Source organism: Gossypium hirsutum, chromosome A08, assembly GCF_007990345.1.
Source record: "Gossypium hirsutum isolate 1008001.06 chromosome A08, Gossypium_hirsutum_v2.1, whole genome shotgun sequence".
In the NCBI taxonomy this organism is placed as follows: Eukaryota; Viridiplantae; Streptophyta; class Magnoliopsida; order Malvales; family Malvaceae; genus Gossypium; species Gossypium hirsutum.
The window spans coordinates 4,400,835-4,418,180 of record NC_053431.1 but is presented as its reverse complement, the minus strand read 5'-3'; the positions used below and the strand labels follow the sequence as shown (position 1 = coordinate 4,418,180).

Sequence of the window (17,346 nt, the reverse complement as noted above, 5' to 3'; positions counted from 1 at the left end):
AATATTATGATTCGTAAATTTTATTTTCTTTTAAGTGCAAAATCTATCCGTTAGAGGTCGATTCCTAAATTGACTCTTTTGAAAAACATAATATATGAGAAAAATAATTTTAAAAGTATTTTTAAATCTGTTTAGAACTTTAAATATTTTACATTTTTTTTTCTTGTTTTCAAACATAAATGATATAAAAAAATATGTGAAATTAATTAATATTGTACTAGTAAACATATGGTTTATATTTTTTTTATTGATATTGGTATATTTTGATGTGCATGCGAAATATATACTTCAAATTCATACATATAAATATACTTATATGTCCAAATATAAAATTTAAATTTAGTAATTAAGTTGAATAATTTAATTAAATGATTATATTTATTTTTAAATGTAAATATAAAATAAAAAATTAAGATAAAAATATTGAAAATTAATTTAAAATAATAAAATCTCAAGCTGATATTCAATTAGATCAAAACACATATACTAAATTTTGACTGAAACAAAACATAAACTATTTGATACTAATTTAAGACTGAGAAAATATATGTTACAGTTAATACCAAAATAGTGCCGACCACCAAACTATCATGTTTCAAAACTATATATCACGATTTAAATGAAAAACAAAAGATAAATTACACTTAATGTCACTAAATTATTAGTAAGTTTATATTTTAGTCACTAAATTTTAAAAAATTATAAAATGATCACTAAGCTATTCGAAAGTTTTCATTTAATTCATTGGGTTGTTGAAATTGTTGTTGTATGGCCTTCTCCATTCATACCGTTTGTACCAATCGAAAGCTCTTCTTCTGCTTCTCTTCTATAGTTTAATTTTTTTTCATGAAATAACTTTAAATGTCAGAAATCTGCGAACCAAAATTTAAACAACTTTCTTCTCCAATTTCTGACATTGACCGTCAAATAGACTTAGATCTAAGGTTCTACTCGTCGACAGGTACCAATTCATTGTATCAATGGTCGAATAATCGATTGGAGCTCACTAACTGAATATTTTAAAAAAAAATTAACAGTTCAATAACTTAAATAAAAACTTTTGAATAATTTAGTGACTTAAATGAAAACTTTTAAGTAGTTAAGTAACCAAAAAATAAACTTACTAATAGTTTAATGACCTTGGATACAATTTTTCCAAAAAATAAATAAAGTAATTGATTAATTCCGTAATTGATTAAAGAGTCTTTTCCAATGTATCAACTTAAAGCAACAGCAAGGACCCTACCAATATCCCTTGTCTATTCTAATGATGCCAAAATACCATTAAGACTTGGGAAAAATAATTACATCATACAAATAAAAATATTAATAGTATTAATAATTAAACTCGAGTTTTAAAATTTAAAAATAATTAATTAAATTCTTAAAAATAAGAGTAAAATAATTAAATTACAAATTCGTGAAAATTAAGTAAACTTTTAATTTTTTAATTATTAACCTTTAAAATGATAAAATTATGTTCAAATCCCTTGAAAATTTATAAAATCATAAATCAATCTAACAATAAATTATATTTTTAATCCCTTACAAATTTATAAATTAATTTCAGTATCTTTAAAATATTGAAAAGAAAAGAATTTTGCTCCGTTTCCATCACGGCTCCTAACCAAAAACTACAAACAAAAGTTACTGATATTATAAGCAACATTTATATCGTCATTATGGCATCATTGTTTAATCATCATGGATCGATTCTTTTTAACCACCACCCACCATATCTAACCTCTACCAACAACAACAAATTAATTTATTAGGACTAAATTAGCATCGATATTATTATTAGTGCGGTAGGACGTGTGTTTGAGTACGCAAAAAATGAGATAAACTACAATAATTATTACTCATCTATTAGTAAATTTCTTTTTAATCATCTAACTATAAAACGTTACAAAGTTATCACCTAATTAATCAATTTTTTAATCACAAGCTAGTTAATGTAAAAATAGAGACACTCACAATTTCAAAATAACTAATAAGTGATGAAAAGATAAAATTGAATAATTGTGAGTGAACATAATAAAAATTTATTAATAGTTAAACAAATACCAGTGTAGAGATAATCAAAAATCTATGATTGATGTTAATGGTTTCGGCCGCAACCCATGTTCAGCACTTGCAAACCATTAATTTTTTTTAAAAATTATTACATCAAACCCTAAAACACCAAACATAATGATGGTGATGATGATATTGGTGAAGAGAATTTTCCCTATCAATCAAACCCCTTACATTTCTAAACTCTTGTACGTTACAAGGGATCGTAATGGTACCCTTTTGGTCGAACCCGTACTCTTCTTCAGCTTCTTTCAACAACTGCATGAACAAAGGATGATTGAAGTAAATGACAGGCACCACGAATCTTTGTTGCTCCTCTCCTTCGGACCCGACCTTGATGGCTAAACACCCTTTCGGCACATCACTCCCTTGCTTCTTCCCTTGCTGATGTTGATGATGGTGAAGATGAAGGTGTGGTAGGTGTAAATGAAAGTTCCTAAAGCTTTTCTCTCCACTACCCATCGTAAAAAGGAAAATAAAAATTGTGTTCGTGTTTTCAGTTGATACCAATCTTGGTCCGATCTTTAAAAAAAAAAAACCCTAATTTAAGAAGAGGGAAGAAGAAGGGGAAGGGTTCATTGTTGAAATGGGAGGTAGTGAATTGAGTAAGTGAGAGAGTTGGGGGAGTTGGTCATGGTTGACAAACAATAATCTACACAAATATGCTTAAAACTCATACCGACCAGAAATTTGGAGAAGATAAATATTATATATAATATTATATAAAGATGAAGAAATTGGGAGATGCCGCCAAAGAGGGAAAAAGAAAGATGGAATTTGATGTTAAGAATGGGGATTTTATATGGTGCGGAAAGTACTAGATTATAAAAGTTGATGATTCGTAGATGGGTTTATTTAAAATGGAATATTATCGCAGATTGGGTCTTAACTCAGTTGATGTAAGTATTGTTGTCAGTACAAGTATAAGAGGACGTAGTTTCGAGTATGTCAAAACGTATTATCTTGTTATTTAAGGGTTGGTAAAGAGCATAAGTAGTTATAAGCATTATATCATAAAATAAAGATTAGAAATCATGATATGGACCCGTTCTTAATATTTTTGAGACCCTAAGCAAAATAATAAATTGGACCCTGGCCTTTTTAAAAAAAATTATAAAATATAATATAATAAAACTTGAAAAGTTGTTAAGACCCTATTAGATGAATCCACTCTAAAAGTTAAAAAAAATTAGGCCCCTTTTAATCTTGGGCCCTAGATAGCTGCATTCTTAAATAGCCACGGAACCGAGCTTATTGTGATGCTACACTCATATTAAAAGAAGTAAATAAAAAATAATAATATATGATAAAAGAGGGAATTAAGATTTTAATTGAGATGGATTAGTTTAACGTTGTAATGGACGAAATGGGTTAGTTTACATGATATCATGGTGAAGGTAAATATATATATTAATAAAATTATATAAATTAAAAAAGTTAAAATTTACTCTAAGTCCTTATACTATTAGAACATTTGTAATTTAGTTCTTCTACTTTTAGTTTTTTTTAGGAATTTAGTTATGCTACTTTTTAATTTTTAAAATTCAAGTCTAATCATTAACATCGTTAAAATTTTTTTATTGAATTCATGTTCATTACAATGTTTTTTTATTACATGTCTATAAAACTAGTAGTTTATTAATTTCAAAATGTCATACTAGCGAACTTAACTGAAGAATTTTGATATTGTTAACAATTGGTTCTGGATTTTGAACACTTATCAAAAAAATAAATTGGTTTTGGATTTTGAAATACGAAAAATATAAAAAGACTAAATTTCTAGAGGGACTAAATTTCAAAAGTACAAAATGTACAAAGATTTAGAGTATATTTTAACAAATAAAAATAATAGAATAGAAATAATTGTGTTGATGTTTAAAATTTCTGTATAAGCCAATTGAGATGTAGGTTAGTCGATATTGTTATTGTTGGAACAATTAGAAGGGTGTATTATCTTCAAATTTAAAATGAAATGCAAAAATGTGAGTGAGAATAAAATGGGTAAAACCATAAAAATGTTATAGAGGCCCTTATACTAGGAGTCAGATTACATTAATTTATCCCATTTACTAAAAAAATGAACAAATTAGTTATTGTACGTTATATTAAAAAGCAAATTGGTCATTTTGTTAAAAATTTTATACATTTCTACCGTTAAAAATTGGTCCTTGCACGGAAGCAAAAGATACGTGTGGCATGTTACGTATCACTATTTGGTTTAGGGGTGTTCAATCGGTTAACCGATTCAAATTAGCATTAACCAAATTAATTGAACTTTTTAAATCCTTAACCGTTAACCGAATTGAAATTTTTTCAAAACAAATTAATCGAATCGAACTATTTCGATTAATTCTGTCGGTTAACCAGATTTTTTATTTTTATTTTTGGTTAAAACAAGTATAAAACATATCAAAAAAATAAATTAGTAATGTTCATTTAACCAAATTAACCAAATTAAAATTAATCAAATTAACCCAAATTAACTGAATTGGTAATATATAATATTAGTTTTTTGAAAGTTTGGTTAATTCAGTTAATTACCCGGTTTCGAATCTAATTAACTGATAACCGAGCTTTCAAAAAGTCATTAATTGATCTTCGACCGAATTAAATTGGTTAACCGACTGATTAATCAAATTAGTTTAGTTCGGTTGATTAATTCAGTTTTAACCGAAATTTAAACACCCGTAATTTAACTATTCAATTAACTACGTCGATTTTTAATAATATAAAATAATAATTATTTTTTTAAATACTAATTTATTCATTTAAAAAATAGACAAAATATAAATTAACTTTAATACAATGTCCTCCGTAATATTTTTACTTAGAAAAACACGTGGATGGAGGGTGGAGTGGGGGATGTGGTTTTCAAGGAAGGACAGACGACAAGGAAAGTGAAGTGTCGTTTAAGAGTAGAAGAAAGATAAAAGGAAATGAAGACAAGGCCAATGGCAGGTCACCAACATGTCAAATACACATTGAATTGAGGTGGTCTGGTCTCCTCGGCTTCTGCTCTTATGTTCACTTATGTCCACAGGTACAGTTTTTTTTTTCTTTTACTTCCGTATAGAATTTTTTTCCTTTAAATTATATATAATTAAACAAATATTAGTCACAATTAAAGTTGGATGTATAAAAATATAAATTTCATCAAAGATTATATATGATTTTTAAAATTTATATCAAATTTTAAATTCATTTAAAATAGATTAGATTTGGTCATTCTAGAATTATTTATGGGTGGAGTTATTTATTGAGGCTCGAAAGTTTATCTAAAATTTGAGAATGTTTGAGTAAAAATGTTAGCCAATTATTTATGGGTCGAGTTATTTATCGAGGCTCGAAAGTTTGTCTAAAATTTGATAATGTTTGAGTAAAAATGTTAGCCTCGAAAATAGATTTGGGCAAATAAACTAGACCAATTTAAAATATAGATTGGGCTTGGACTTGAACATTCAATGCCCGAGCCCGATCCAACCCTATTAAGTTTACAATATTTTATATTATGCTTTTTTATATATTATGTAATTTAGAACATATTAAAAAATAAACCTACACTAAAAATACTATAATATAAACATTAAAATAATGTTAATATGAAAATATAAAAACTTTCAATAAATAACAAAATATAATATAATTAAAAAATAATATGAGTAAGGTAAAATAGACTTGGGTTAGTTTTTTTTTTTTTAAATATGGGCGAATTTGAGCAAAATTTTAGGTCTATATTTCGACCGAGTTGGGCTTGAACAAATATAAAATATGTTAATATCATATTTAAACCTGACCTGACCCACAAGCACCTCTAAGCTCGACTTCGATTTATTTTTTAATTTTATAATATTATAATTTTAATTAAATACATAATTCTATTAACATAACATTAAGTTGTTCGTGTTTGAAATTTTAATAAGAATAAATAAAATTATTAAATATTAAAAAAATATTATAAAAAAACAAAATTAAAATGAGCGAACCTAAACGTATACTCATATTTTGAGCTGAAAATACGAGAAAAAAAATTCTATTAACTAAAAATCCGTACAAATAAAATCGTGTGGCTTTAATTTTCTACGAAATTTTCTTTGATTGTTTTTTTTCCATAGATTTTTAGATTATTTTCTTTATTGGGGAAAAAGTTCTAGAAGCAGTCTTTCTATTATTATTTTAGTTTTCATTATTAGTAAAGTTTCTAAATTTTAGATTTAAATTATTAATATTATATATTTAAAAAATAATTTCAAAATTAATATTATATATATTATTTATAAGTGATTTAATTAATCTTAAATCGGTTTAATATTTTTATTAAAATAAGATGAGTTTTAAGATAAAAAAAATTCATTTTGAACAATTTTATTATAGGTTCTTATCATATCTGCTTCTCCCTAACTCATAAATAAGAAGATAATGTGCTTTAGTATACTCGAACCCATGTCTTCTTGCATTGACAATAATATCCATACCAATTGAGCAGAGACTCAATCAGAAAAAATTAATCGACTCGATTCAAGTTATTAATTAATAAAAATTCATGTTTTTTATTTAAATATGGTTAAAAAATAATTAAAAAAAAAACGAATTTTGGAGTCCAAGGGCAATTCTTGATCGTACGAAAATAATTCATATTGGTCGGACCCATAAACGTTTACATTTATTAATAGTACTATTTCTTGTTCCATACAAAATAATGTTGTCGATTTCATGCTTTCATGAGAGACAAGCAAAATTAGGAAACCATTAATATCTCTTCTCCGTTCTTCCGTAAACCCAGTAGCCGTTTGGTGGATTCCGTAAATTAATAATAATCTGTGATGATTTAATTTCTATATTTTACGATATTTGATTACTTGATTCGATCTTTAAAAAATTTATCGTTTTACAATATGGATATTCAAATATAGGTCAGCATACATTCACAGAAAATATTTAATTTGTTGCCCTACTGATTTGGTTGAAAAGATTTCTAACTTCAAAAGTGACAAGTTATGTTTCCTGTCAAAGTGCTAGTCGAAGTGGCCACTTTAGTTGCACTTTGAGAACCATTTAAAACAAAAATTGTATCAATAATAAAACATATCTATTAAGATCGATCAAGCCTTCAATATTTAGAGTACGAATCTATATTCAAAAAATAACCTTTCATCCATTTTGATATGTACAAATCTTACCAAATCAATTATCCTTAACATAATGATACAAAAATCATAAGACTTATCCATAACTCTTGAATTGCATATCTCTGTATATAACGTAAGTAGATCACATAAAAATTATTGAAAAATAATATTCCTTGATTCAATCCCTTCTCTGATAATAAACATAAGATTGATTACATAAAATCCTCAAAAATATTTTGATCAAACGTGTCAATAAGTAAGACAAGATATGTATATGGTACAATAATAACTGAAGTGGACATTTCTGCTAACACATAAACAACCACTTTAAAAACTTGCTGCAACCTTATCTTATTAAAAACTCTTAGAATAGGTTTGAATGGGCGGTGATGTGTTTAGCTACAATTAGTGCAAAAATTACGATAATAGTGAGATTAGATATTATAATAATTCTGTAATACGAGACAAATATAAATTACCAAAACCATCCTTAAATTATCATAGCTGATGGGACCCAAAATCTTGATGGTTAGATTTCATTAGCTAACTACATGGATATATATATATATAGTAAACTTGTGAACCTCAAAAACAACCAAAAAGGTTTTATGACCGTCTGATGTGAGCCGATCAGGGTGCAGATTAGATAGTGTGAGCATTAATGTAGAGGGTCCATTAAGTTGGTTGCGTCATCTCGGGAGGATTTTTGCCCCCTAATTTTTGAGGTCAACATTTTAGTCTGCTTTTTTTAATTGTAATTAATGTATAATGTTTTAATTTTTGAAAATTAAATAATAAGTTAGAATGTTATTTATTTTTTGTTTCAATTAATTTGAAACTAATTTTAAATTATTTTAAACTTAATTTAATTTTTTGAAATTTGGCATGGGTTGATATTTAATAGATCAGATCTCGCGTGGTCCTGTCCGAATATTTATCAAAAAAGTTAGAGGGTTTGAAAAAAATATAAGTCTGGGTTTTGGCAAAAAACAAGACTGATTTTTTAAATAGGTCGGGTCTCGGATAAGTGTTTTTGGCCCAAGCCCACGTATATATATAAAAAATTGCTGCTTTTTGCTGTTATTTTCATTGTTTATGTTGTTATTTCGCTATATATTGTTATTATTTTGTTGTTATTATGTGAATATTGTATAACTTTTATTTTATTATTAATTTTGTTACTATTTTAGAGGTTTTTGCTTACTAAGTTGCAACTATCTTAGTGTTATTTAAGTATAAATAATTTTTTAATTTATTTTCAATTTGTTGGGAATCATTTATCATAATGTTTTTAGTATATTTGATGCATTATATTTTTTAAAATTTGTTTTTATATAAAAACAGTAATATAAAAAAATTTAATACAAACAGGACAAATCACTTACGTTATCGTTTTGTTATGAATTAGTCACTCTACCGTTAAGTTTCGTTACCTCCCTAACGACGGTCTTACATTGCAGTCCAAATTAAATTTATTTAATTAAGAACCTATTTTTATCTCAGTAACTGGACATCCAAGTTGGCATTTAAAACACATTTGGACTGCCACATAGGACTGCCATTAAGGAGGTAACAGAGTCTAACAGTAGAGTGATCACTTCGTAATAAAACAATAATGTGAGTGACTAAAATGTAACATTTCAAACATAAGTAACTAATATGTAATTTGAGGCAAACAAAAATGACTATTTTTATAGTTTACCTTTATTTTTATGGAATTAATGTAGATTTAGGCCCAAAAGTTCAGTCTAGCCCAAGCTATTTTAAAGTCATCTCAAAGTCCAGATTTAATCCAGTCCGTTCATTAAGTTTTAAAATCATTAACGGTCCAATGAAATAATTTTGGTTAACTATATTCATGGTATAAATGTTTTAATTACGAATTTATTATATTTTAATTATGTTTAACCATTTCAATAATAAATTTATAAATTTAATTAAAATATATTATTTAAAAACTAATTAAAAAATTGAGTTTTGGCTCGATTGGTATGGGTATTGTTACCAATGCAGGAGGATGTGGGTTCAAGTGTGCTGAAACACATTATACTCCTATTTATGGGTTGGGGATGGTCTATGGGTAGTTCTAAGTATTGAGTGAAAAAGAGTATATACGATTAGAGCTTATACCGGTGTAAAAATACTATAATTCTATATATTTATATAAATTGGAGGGATCCATTTATACCGATGTAAAAATAATTTTATATTCTTTTGTATGTTTTTATAAGTTGTAATTGTTATGGGGTAAAAGAATTATTTTACCTATTTATAACATCCCAAACACCAATTCTAGCAGCAAAATTGACAGTGAGACCAAGATTTTTAAATCTCAAAAAAAAAATATAGGGATTAAATGCTTCAAAATTAAAGTATAGGAACTAAAGTTAAAATTTCTAAAGAGTACAAGGACCCTTGGAAAAGTTAAGCTTTTACCCGCCCTTAGCTTTTCACTAGAAACCTACGTCTTTGATAATCAAACGGATATCATCGTGCCACGCTGGACTTAACAATAATCAAACGGTATGGGCTTTGTTTGGCGTTAATAAGTACAGAATTTACGCCCCTATATAGATATAATCCCTACTCTCTTATTTATGCTATCTTTACAACCCAAATCCTAAACACGCTCTCTCTCTCTCTCTCTCTCTCTCTCTCTCTCTCTCTCTGTCATCTAGGGTTTTTTTTTTAGGTTTAATCGCTACATCGCAAGGTACTTTCTCTCTCTTTTCAATTATCTCATTTGGCTTGTTTGTTTCCCTGGAAAATAAAGGCAAATCATCATTAAACACGGTCCTCCATTTTATGTTAGTACTGGTAGTTTTTTTTAAATTAGGGTTTAAAATTGTCTTTTCTTTTTCTTCTTGCACGATTAGGTTTCTGGTGAGGATAAGGTGACGATATATTTTTTTACGGGGAAAATGAGGCCTGTTTTTGTGGGGAATTTCGAGTTCGAGACTCGGCAGTCAGAACTGGAGCGTTTGTTTTCCAAGTATGGGAGGATCGACCGAGTTGATATGAAATCTGGTAAAAATACTGTTAAAACAGTGGAATGTGAACCTTTATTGCTTTAAAATGCATGCTTTCTTTTTGTGGTTTGATCCGTCTTCTCATTTATTTTTCTTGATAGTTTGGCTGATCGTAGTACATTTTCTTTACTTCAATTGACAAGGAGAACTTAATGTCATCGTTCTTTCTTATTATTGTTCTGGAATCTGGAACATTTGATAATGATGACGTCGTTAAATTTTGTTTCCCTTTTAGCTCTAATGGAGTTTACCTCATAATGATTACGCTTGTGGAGTTACTATTTTAGAATTTTCTTTCTCGGTTAACTTTCCATCAATATCCCTTGTTTTTTATTCATCTTAAATTAGAATATGCATGTGCTAGTTTTGACCTTTGCCTTCTGTGACCTTGTTTTCAATTCTGTAAGGTGCACTCTAGGTGCTAGAACCCTTATATTGCATCAGGCACAGTGCGCCAAAAAAAAAAACACAAACAAAGAATGAAGTAAAGCGCAAAATGTGTATGTGTGTGTGCATTTTTCTATGCATCTCTCTATATAGCATCAGATATATGATAAACTCTAAAGCTTGATCTGTATCTACAAAATATGCAATTTTCTTTTTGGTATACATGATTTCCCTATGGTCCGTGTCTGTTGTTGGATACTGAAATATTGAGAAGTATAGAGTTTAATATTATCCCTTTCTTACATTTAAAGGAGGTATATCTAATGAAATAAGTGAAAGAAAAGAAAACAATGATCACACTATAATGTCTTAACTAACCTAAAGCTATGATAATGTGGGGAATGTCCGGTGATTTCTTGAGCTGTAGACTTGCTTATATTCAGGCTCAAGAATGCATGTCGGATTGATTTTTGATTGATCGGAATTGTAAAATGGTCATTTACTTTGTTTTGGAATTGGATGTCAGATATACATCTACAGCGGTCTGTATATCTGATCACACTATCTGGGAGAAATTAAATGACACCTGAAGGATTCCAGTTTACTGGAGGATACCACCTAAGTGTTTGTTTTGGCGCAGGAACTTCTTCTGAAGGAAATTGAGCTTCTATATGGGCTCGCCAACTTTCTGCAAAAAAAATCTTGTCTGCTTGCCTATCTACTCTCCTGCCACTCACAGATGGCATCATCCTGCATTTTCTTCACTCAATTATGTTACTCACCATCCTCACTGGCTGGTAGTGACCAATCAAACTATCATGTCATGCCTTGTACCACTGACTATAGAGGACAACTGAAATCTGTCATGCCATGCCTTCAATTTCTGAACTCCTGCTGTCTGAATGGCGAAACATGCTTTGCAATAATGTCTTCAGACCCTGAAAACTTGGATTTTAACTTTTAATATGCCACCATCTTGATTTAGTGCATCATGCAACGCTTCTACATCCTTATGTGCATCAGCCATTCCTTCACATATATGCAGGTGCTGTATATTTTCTTAGTTCTAGCAGGGAAAAGAAATCCTCTCTAATTTGGCTGATGTACCTGTCGATGTGTGGGTATAACACCAATTGTAAAACTGTCATTTCTGCCTCTGATTTCGGTTTATGTTATAGGGTTTGCTTTTGTTTATTTTGAGGATGAACGTGATGCTGAAGATGCTATTCGTGGACTTGATAATAGTGCTTTTGGATATGATCGGCGGCGACTGTCCGTGGAGTGGGCAAAGGTATGTTATTGCTCTTTCTGAGTTGTTTTGTTTGATAGTTGCTGGTTTTGATTTTAAGGATGGTTTTACTATCAGGGAGAACGTGGTAGGCATCGTGATGGATCTAGATCAACAACAAATCAAAGGCCCACCAAAACCTTGTTTGTTATCAACTTTGACCCGATTCGCACCAGGGAAAGAGATATACTGAAGCACTTTGAGCCATATGGGAAGGTTCTTAATGTTCGCATTAGGCGGAACTTTGCATTTGTGCAATTTGCCACACAAGAGGATGCAAGCAAAGCCCTTGAGGCTACACAAAGAAGGTAGAAGTATACTCATTTTTGTATTAATTTCATGGTGAGACAGTATTGATTCTAAGCTACTAATGTTATGCATTTTACAGCAAGTTACTGGATCGAGTTGTGTCAGTTGAATATGCTTTAAGGGATGATGATGAGAGGGATGGTAGATATGATAGTCCTAGAAGAGGAGGTAATGGCAGACTTGGGGATAGTCCATATCGGAGGTCTCCAAGCCCTGCATATCGAAGGCGACCAAGTCCTGATTATGGTAGGGCTCGGAGTCCTGTTTATGAACGCTATAATGGTCCTGCTTATGACAGGCACAAGAGTCCCGAGTATGGGAGATATCGCAGGTAGTTATTAAAAGCCTATTTATTGTTTCTTGTTGTTCGAGCCACTTATAACATGTTTCAAATGATATATTAGTTCTTAATGTTCATTGAATTAGCAGCCGATCCCCTGTTCGAAGGTCCCGGACATGAATGGCGGTTGGAATGATGGAGAAGAATATGTTGAAAATATGCACTTATTAGAGTTTGCAGTTTGAGTAGAAGAATGAGTAGCATTTTTCTTGATTGAACTCTTTAAGTTGGAGAGATTTGTTAGGTCAAAAGTACAATTGGATACGGTGGTTGTAATTTTCAGTCTGAATTGGGAATCATGGGCTTATGATGATATCTTGGTATGCACTCTAGAATCTTTTATTCCTGTTAATATATAGAATAGTTCCCATAGTTGAAGCGGCAGTTCTTTTTAACTCTAAAGTAGCAATTTGTAAGCTCAATCTTTTGCTGTTTACTAAACACTAACACAACGCAAGAAAATTATAGGACACGACAGAAATATTTTAATTGTTGGAATATAATACAAATCAGGATTACACATTATCAAATGTGATCCAAATCTAGATGAGTTTAGAAAATACTAGAAATGCGTTTGTTAGTTTGCTCACTGATTTTCTAGATTTTAGGATGGTGTAACTGCATTTTTTTAATTAAAAAATTTCAGAGGACTAAGTTGATATATATACAAACTTATTCTTAATTCCGCATTGAGTTCAAATATGTGAATTTTCCTGTACAAAATAATAATCCATGAAATAAGCTATTTTAACGGATACATTCAATTTAAATTTTTATATCAATCATTCTCCAGACAATTCACGGACAGTGCCCAAAACTTTACATTATGAACTTAACTATAATATTTGATAAAAATTTTTAAACATGAATTTGGCTTTTGCGACTCATCAAACGCAAAGGGTGTCGTGGTGTAGTTGGTTATCACGTCAGTCTAACACACTGAAGGTCTCCGGTTCGAGTCCGGGCGATGCCATTGTTTTGTTTTTCCATATTTTCCTCTTTAAAACAAAATTTAGCAGAAGGATCTAAAATTGCCCCACTCCAATATCTATGGTCGGTCATCACTCTCCAACTCAAGAACTAGGCCACCACAGCATTTGCATTCAATAATTGAAAGCAGGGCACATGATGACGACGACTTTTGAATTTTATAATTTATTTTGAATCAGGAGTAAATTGGCAACCATGTTTATATATTAGGAGTTAAATTTATTATTATGTCAATTTTAAAATTATCACGTGATTTACCCTTTAGTTGGTTAACAATTAACGAAATTGGTCCAAAAAAAAAACTTAAGCATAGTTGGGCGACCTCAAATATAGTTTACCTAAAAATATTTTTAATTAAGTATTTTAAAGTGAAATTTTTTTTGATTTTTCGTTCTCTTATTAAAAGGAATAAATATACATAAAATTACAGTTTCATACAATCGTTTTTCTAAAATTATAATCATAAATTGATTTTTTTATTGAATAAATTACAACACTTAAAAAAAGTTGATTTTTGGGTACATAATTAAAAAGTTTATTTAAGGCACCCTAAAAGCATCAATTATAGATATGATGGGTTAAAATTATATAATTTTTCTAAATATAGATAAAATACTTATTGATTAAAATTGTACTTTAAATTTTTAATTATTAGATTAGATATATAGTTTAGGACTTTTTTTTTAAATACTCAACTACTATAACTTATAATGCTTTAACAATAAATTTAAAATTTATTTCATATGTGCATCAATATTTTCAAGCATGTATAAAAAATAACTGTTGACTATAAACTGGTTTAAGGAATTTTTTTTTCATTGCGAAGATAGAAAAACAACAACCACTGGTGAAATCATTTTTTTGAAAAAGGTCGACTTTTATTTTGAAAACGAAGATTGGGAGTCGCCACCAATCCTTTTTATTAGGTGTGATCGGGTCACCTTGCGATTGATCATTTTAATAAAACTAAAACAACAATTTTGGTCTACGAAGTTCGAGAAAAATGGGTTCGGAAGTCGGTTACGTACGAGGAAGGATTAGCACCCTCGTAACGCCTAAAATTGGTACCTAATTGATTAATTAATGTCTTAACGTCGAAAGTTGAAAACTCAAAAAAAATTTAAAATACGATCTCTTTTTATGAATGTTGATTTTAGAAATGCTTAAATAAATTGAAACAGACATTAAAGGCTCTCTTGTCTCGAGATAACAAAATGTCACATCCCGTAAGTTAGGACACGACATTTGAAACCTCAAAAATAAGCTTGCCTTTAAATTGTTTTATTTTAAAATTCGAACTTTGATTTTTAAAAGGGTATTCGATAGTTTAGATTCAATCAAGGAAAATCGACCTTCTCGAGTTTCTAAGCACGAAATATTGCCTTTGTTTTGTTTAAAATTCGTAGATTTTAAAAATTAAAAGGACATTTAGCAGTTTAGGTTCAACGAGAAAAATCGAAACCTCGTAAGTTAGGGTACAATTTTCTTGAATCTTCTAAATTCGAAACATCGCCTTATTGTTGAAAATTCATTTTTCATGCATTTGAGTAAAGATTAATGTAATGTTTAAAATGATACATGTTTGATTGATTTGATTGTGTTAAAAAAATCGTTTTAAAAAAACGTAAAATGGGTCGTACTGTAACACCCCCTACCCGTATCCGTCGCCGGAATAGAGTACGAGGCACTACCGAGAAGCACGAAACACTTACAGATAATTTAAATACATTTTCATAACAACTTGTATCGATTTCATACTATTTCATATTTAAGCTTTATTCATCAAAGTATTTGAAATATCATCTTTATGCAAATAGCACATATGAGGTACATAATTCCATAATTATGAATGAACACATTTATCAAACATATTCCATGTTTTTTTTATATATATATCATAGTTTCATATTTCTATGTATCAATTACCATCACTTCTTCGTATTTCAGACAAATACGTGTAACAATTCATAAATATGCAATTTACTAACTCTTCCTGCCAATCACGACTTAAATTGCCAAATCACTTATTGAGCCCAATTTCAATGTTCACTAAAATCTATCATATAAATTTGGATGTACGTATTCATCAATAAATTCCATGTACAAATATCATCATCTCATATTTCCACATACATTTACTTTCCACAGTTATGAATTCAAATAGCATATACAAGACATACCAATGTATTTCAAGTACATTTTCATGATATTTCATTTCAAACTTAGATTATTTCATACTAGAAGTTTTCTCATTAACTCATTTGGAATACCAATTCATACGGATAATACACTCAAGGCGTAGAAATATATAATCACAAATGAACTCATTCATCAACCAAGTTTTATGCTCATGTCTCATCAACTCGTATTTCTTTATGTCACATAATTCCATGTAATACTTACCAAACTTCTTCAAATTAGTGAATATCTTATGGAATTGGTCTGCACCTGTATGCACTGAATTTCACTGATAGTCACTGATGCCATAGCATAGCTATGGTCTTTTCACTAGAATGCCATAACTTAGCTATGGTCTTATATCTTATACACATATCACACCGATGCCAAATCCCAGATATGGTCTTACACAGAAATCACTTGTCACTTGTAGCCGAAGCTACCACTATTCACTGATCAGGTAGCCGGAGCTACCATTTTTCACTAATCAAATTACTTATTATCAAATTAGGAAACGTCTTATGAAATTGAGTACGTCATTGCTCAGTGCCACGATTCATAACTCAGTATGGTTTTCCTCATTGAAATACCATACCTACGTTTCACAACTCGATATGGAAAACACCATACCTACTTTTCATGCTCGGTATGGAAAATACCATACCTATATTTCATAACTCAGTATGGACGATGCCATACCTACGTATCATAGCTCAGTATGGACGACGCCATACTTACGTTTCATAGCTCGGTATGGAAATACCATACCTACGTTTCATAGCTCGGTATGGAAATACCATACCTACGTTTCACAGCTCAGTATGGTTAATACCATACCTATGTTTCACAACTCGGTATGGTTAATACCATACCTACGTTTCACAACTCGGTATGGTTAATACCATACCTATGTTTCACAACTCCGTATGGATGATACCATACCTACATTTCACAACTCAGTATGGTTAATACCATACCTACATTTCACAACTCGGTATGGATGATACCATACCTACGTTTCTTAACTCAGTTTGGATTTGATAATACCATACCTACGTTTCATAGCTCTGTATGGAAATACCATACCTACATTTCACACTTTGCCATGGACCAACCACGGTCTTTTCCGTCAATTTATCTTGTCATTGAACTGAAGTGCTCAATTTGATCATTTATTCAATTTTCATGCTTTTACATTATTCACTATTTTATCATCAATACATATGAAATAACGCATCATGAAATTCATAAAATTAACAAATGATCATTAAAATTTAGCCATATAAACTCAGAAGTTCGATTTTTGTATTATAACGATAATCATAGTTTCATAATAAATATTCCAAATAAAACATTATATCATTTCTAATTCAACACTTATCGATTATAATCGGGCATGTGATCAATTTATACACGAGTCATTCATATATATATGTATATTTTTCCTCCTCCTCCTCTCCATCCACATCCTTAGTATAAATAACACACTTGTAAATAACATTATCCATAATTTTCACTATTTACTTATGTGAATATTCAAGCTATTCATCCGTGTCATAGTCACTAAATTATTTTTATCTTCAGCTAAAGAACTCCAAATTAAGATCCATAAATTTTCTTAGA

At 29.6% G+C, this 17,346-nt stretch overlaps 2 protein-coding genes and 1 non-coding gene across 5 annotated transcripts; 2 read left to right on the top strand and 1 right to left on the bottom strand.

The window, feature by feature from the left end:
* Nucleotides 1-2,029: 2,029 nt before the first annotated feature.
* On the bottom strand, nt 2,030-2,682 carry LOC121204895 (auxin-responsive protein SAUR32). Its single transcript, XM_041075675.1, has one exon. The coding sequence runs from the start codon at nt 2,536-2,538 to the stop codon at nt 2,170-2,172; it is 369 nt and encodes a 122-aa protein (XP_040931609.1). The 5' UTR covers nt 2,539-2,682; the 3' UTR covers nt 2,030-2,169.
* A 7,093-nt stretch (nt 2,683-9,775) lies between these two features.
* On the top strand, nt 9,776-12,927 carry LOC107930501 (serine/arginine-rich splicing factor RS31). 3 transcript variants are annotated; one of them, XM_041075672.1, is made up of 6 exons: nt 9,776-9,915; nt 10,079-10,229; nt 11,797-11,909; nt 11,985-12,214; nt 12,295-12,546; nt 12,642-12,927. In XM_041075672.1, the coding sequence occupies exons 2-6, from the start codon at nt 10,124-10,126 to the stop codon at nt 12,673-12,675; spliced, it is 735 nt and encodes a 244-aa protein (XP_040931606.1). In that variant the 5' UTR covers nt 9,776-9,915; nt 10,079-10,123; the 3' UTR covers nt 12,676-12,927. The 3 variants fall into 3 exon arrangements, with proteins under 3 accessions (XP_040931606.1, XP_040931608.1, XP_040931607.1); XM_041075674.1 differs by having other exon boundaries at nt 9,783-9,915; nt 12,620-12,927; XM_041075673.1 differs by having other exon boundaries at nt 9,793-9,915; nt 12,645-12,927.
* Nucleotides 12,928-13,454: 527 nt separating this feature from the next.
* TRNAV-AAC (transfer RNA valine (anticodon AAC)) lies at nt 13,455-13,528 on the top strand. The gene has a single exon. It is a non-coding gene; the product is annotated as a tRNA-Val (tRNA).
* Nucleotides 13,529-17,346: the final 3,818 nt, after the last annotated feature.

What these genes read in the sequence shown, in the direction of transcription:
- LOC107930501 (XM_041075672.1), top strand. Translation starts at nt 10,124, where the DNA reads ATGAGGCCTGTTTTTGTGGGGAATTTCGAGTTCGAGACTCGGCAGTCA. An exon ending in CCGAGTTGATATGAAATCTG is followed by an intron (nt 10,230 to 11,796) that starts GTAAAAATACTG and finishes TTTATGTTATAG; the next exon opens with GGTTTGCTTTTGTTTATTTT. An exon ending in CTTGAGGCTACACAAAGAAG is followed by an intron (nt 12,215 to 12,294) that starts GTAGAAGTATAC and finishes TGCATTTTACAG; the next exon opens with CAAGTTACTGGATCGAGTTG.
- LOC121204895 (XM_041075675.1), bottom strand. Translation starts at nt 2,538, where the DNA reads ATGGGTAGTGGAGAGAAAAGCTTTAGGAACTTTCATTTACACCTACCA.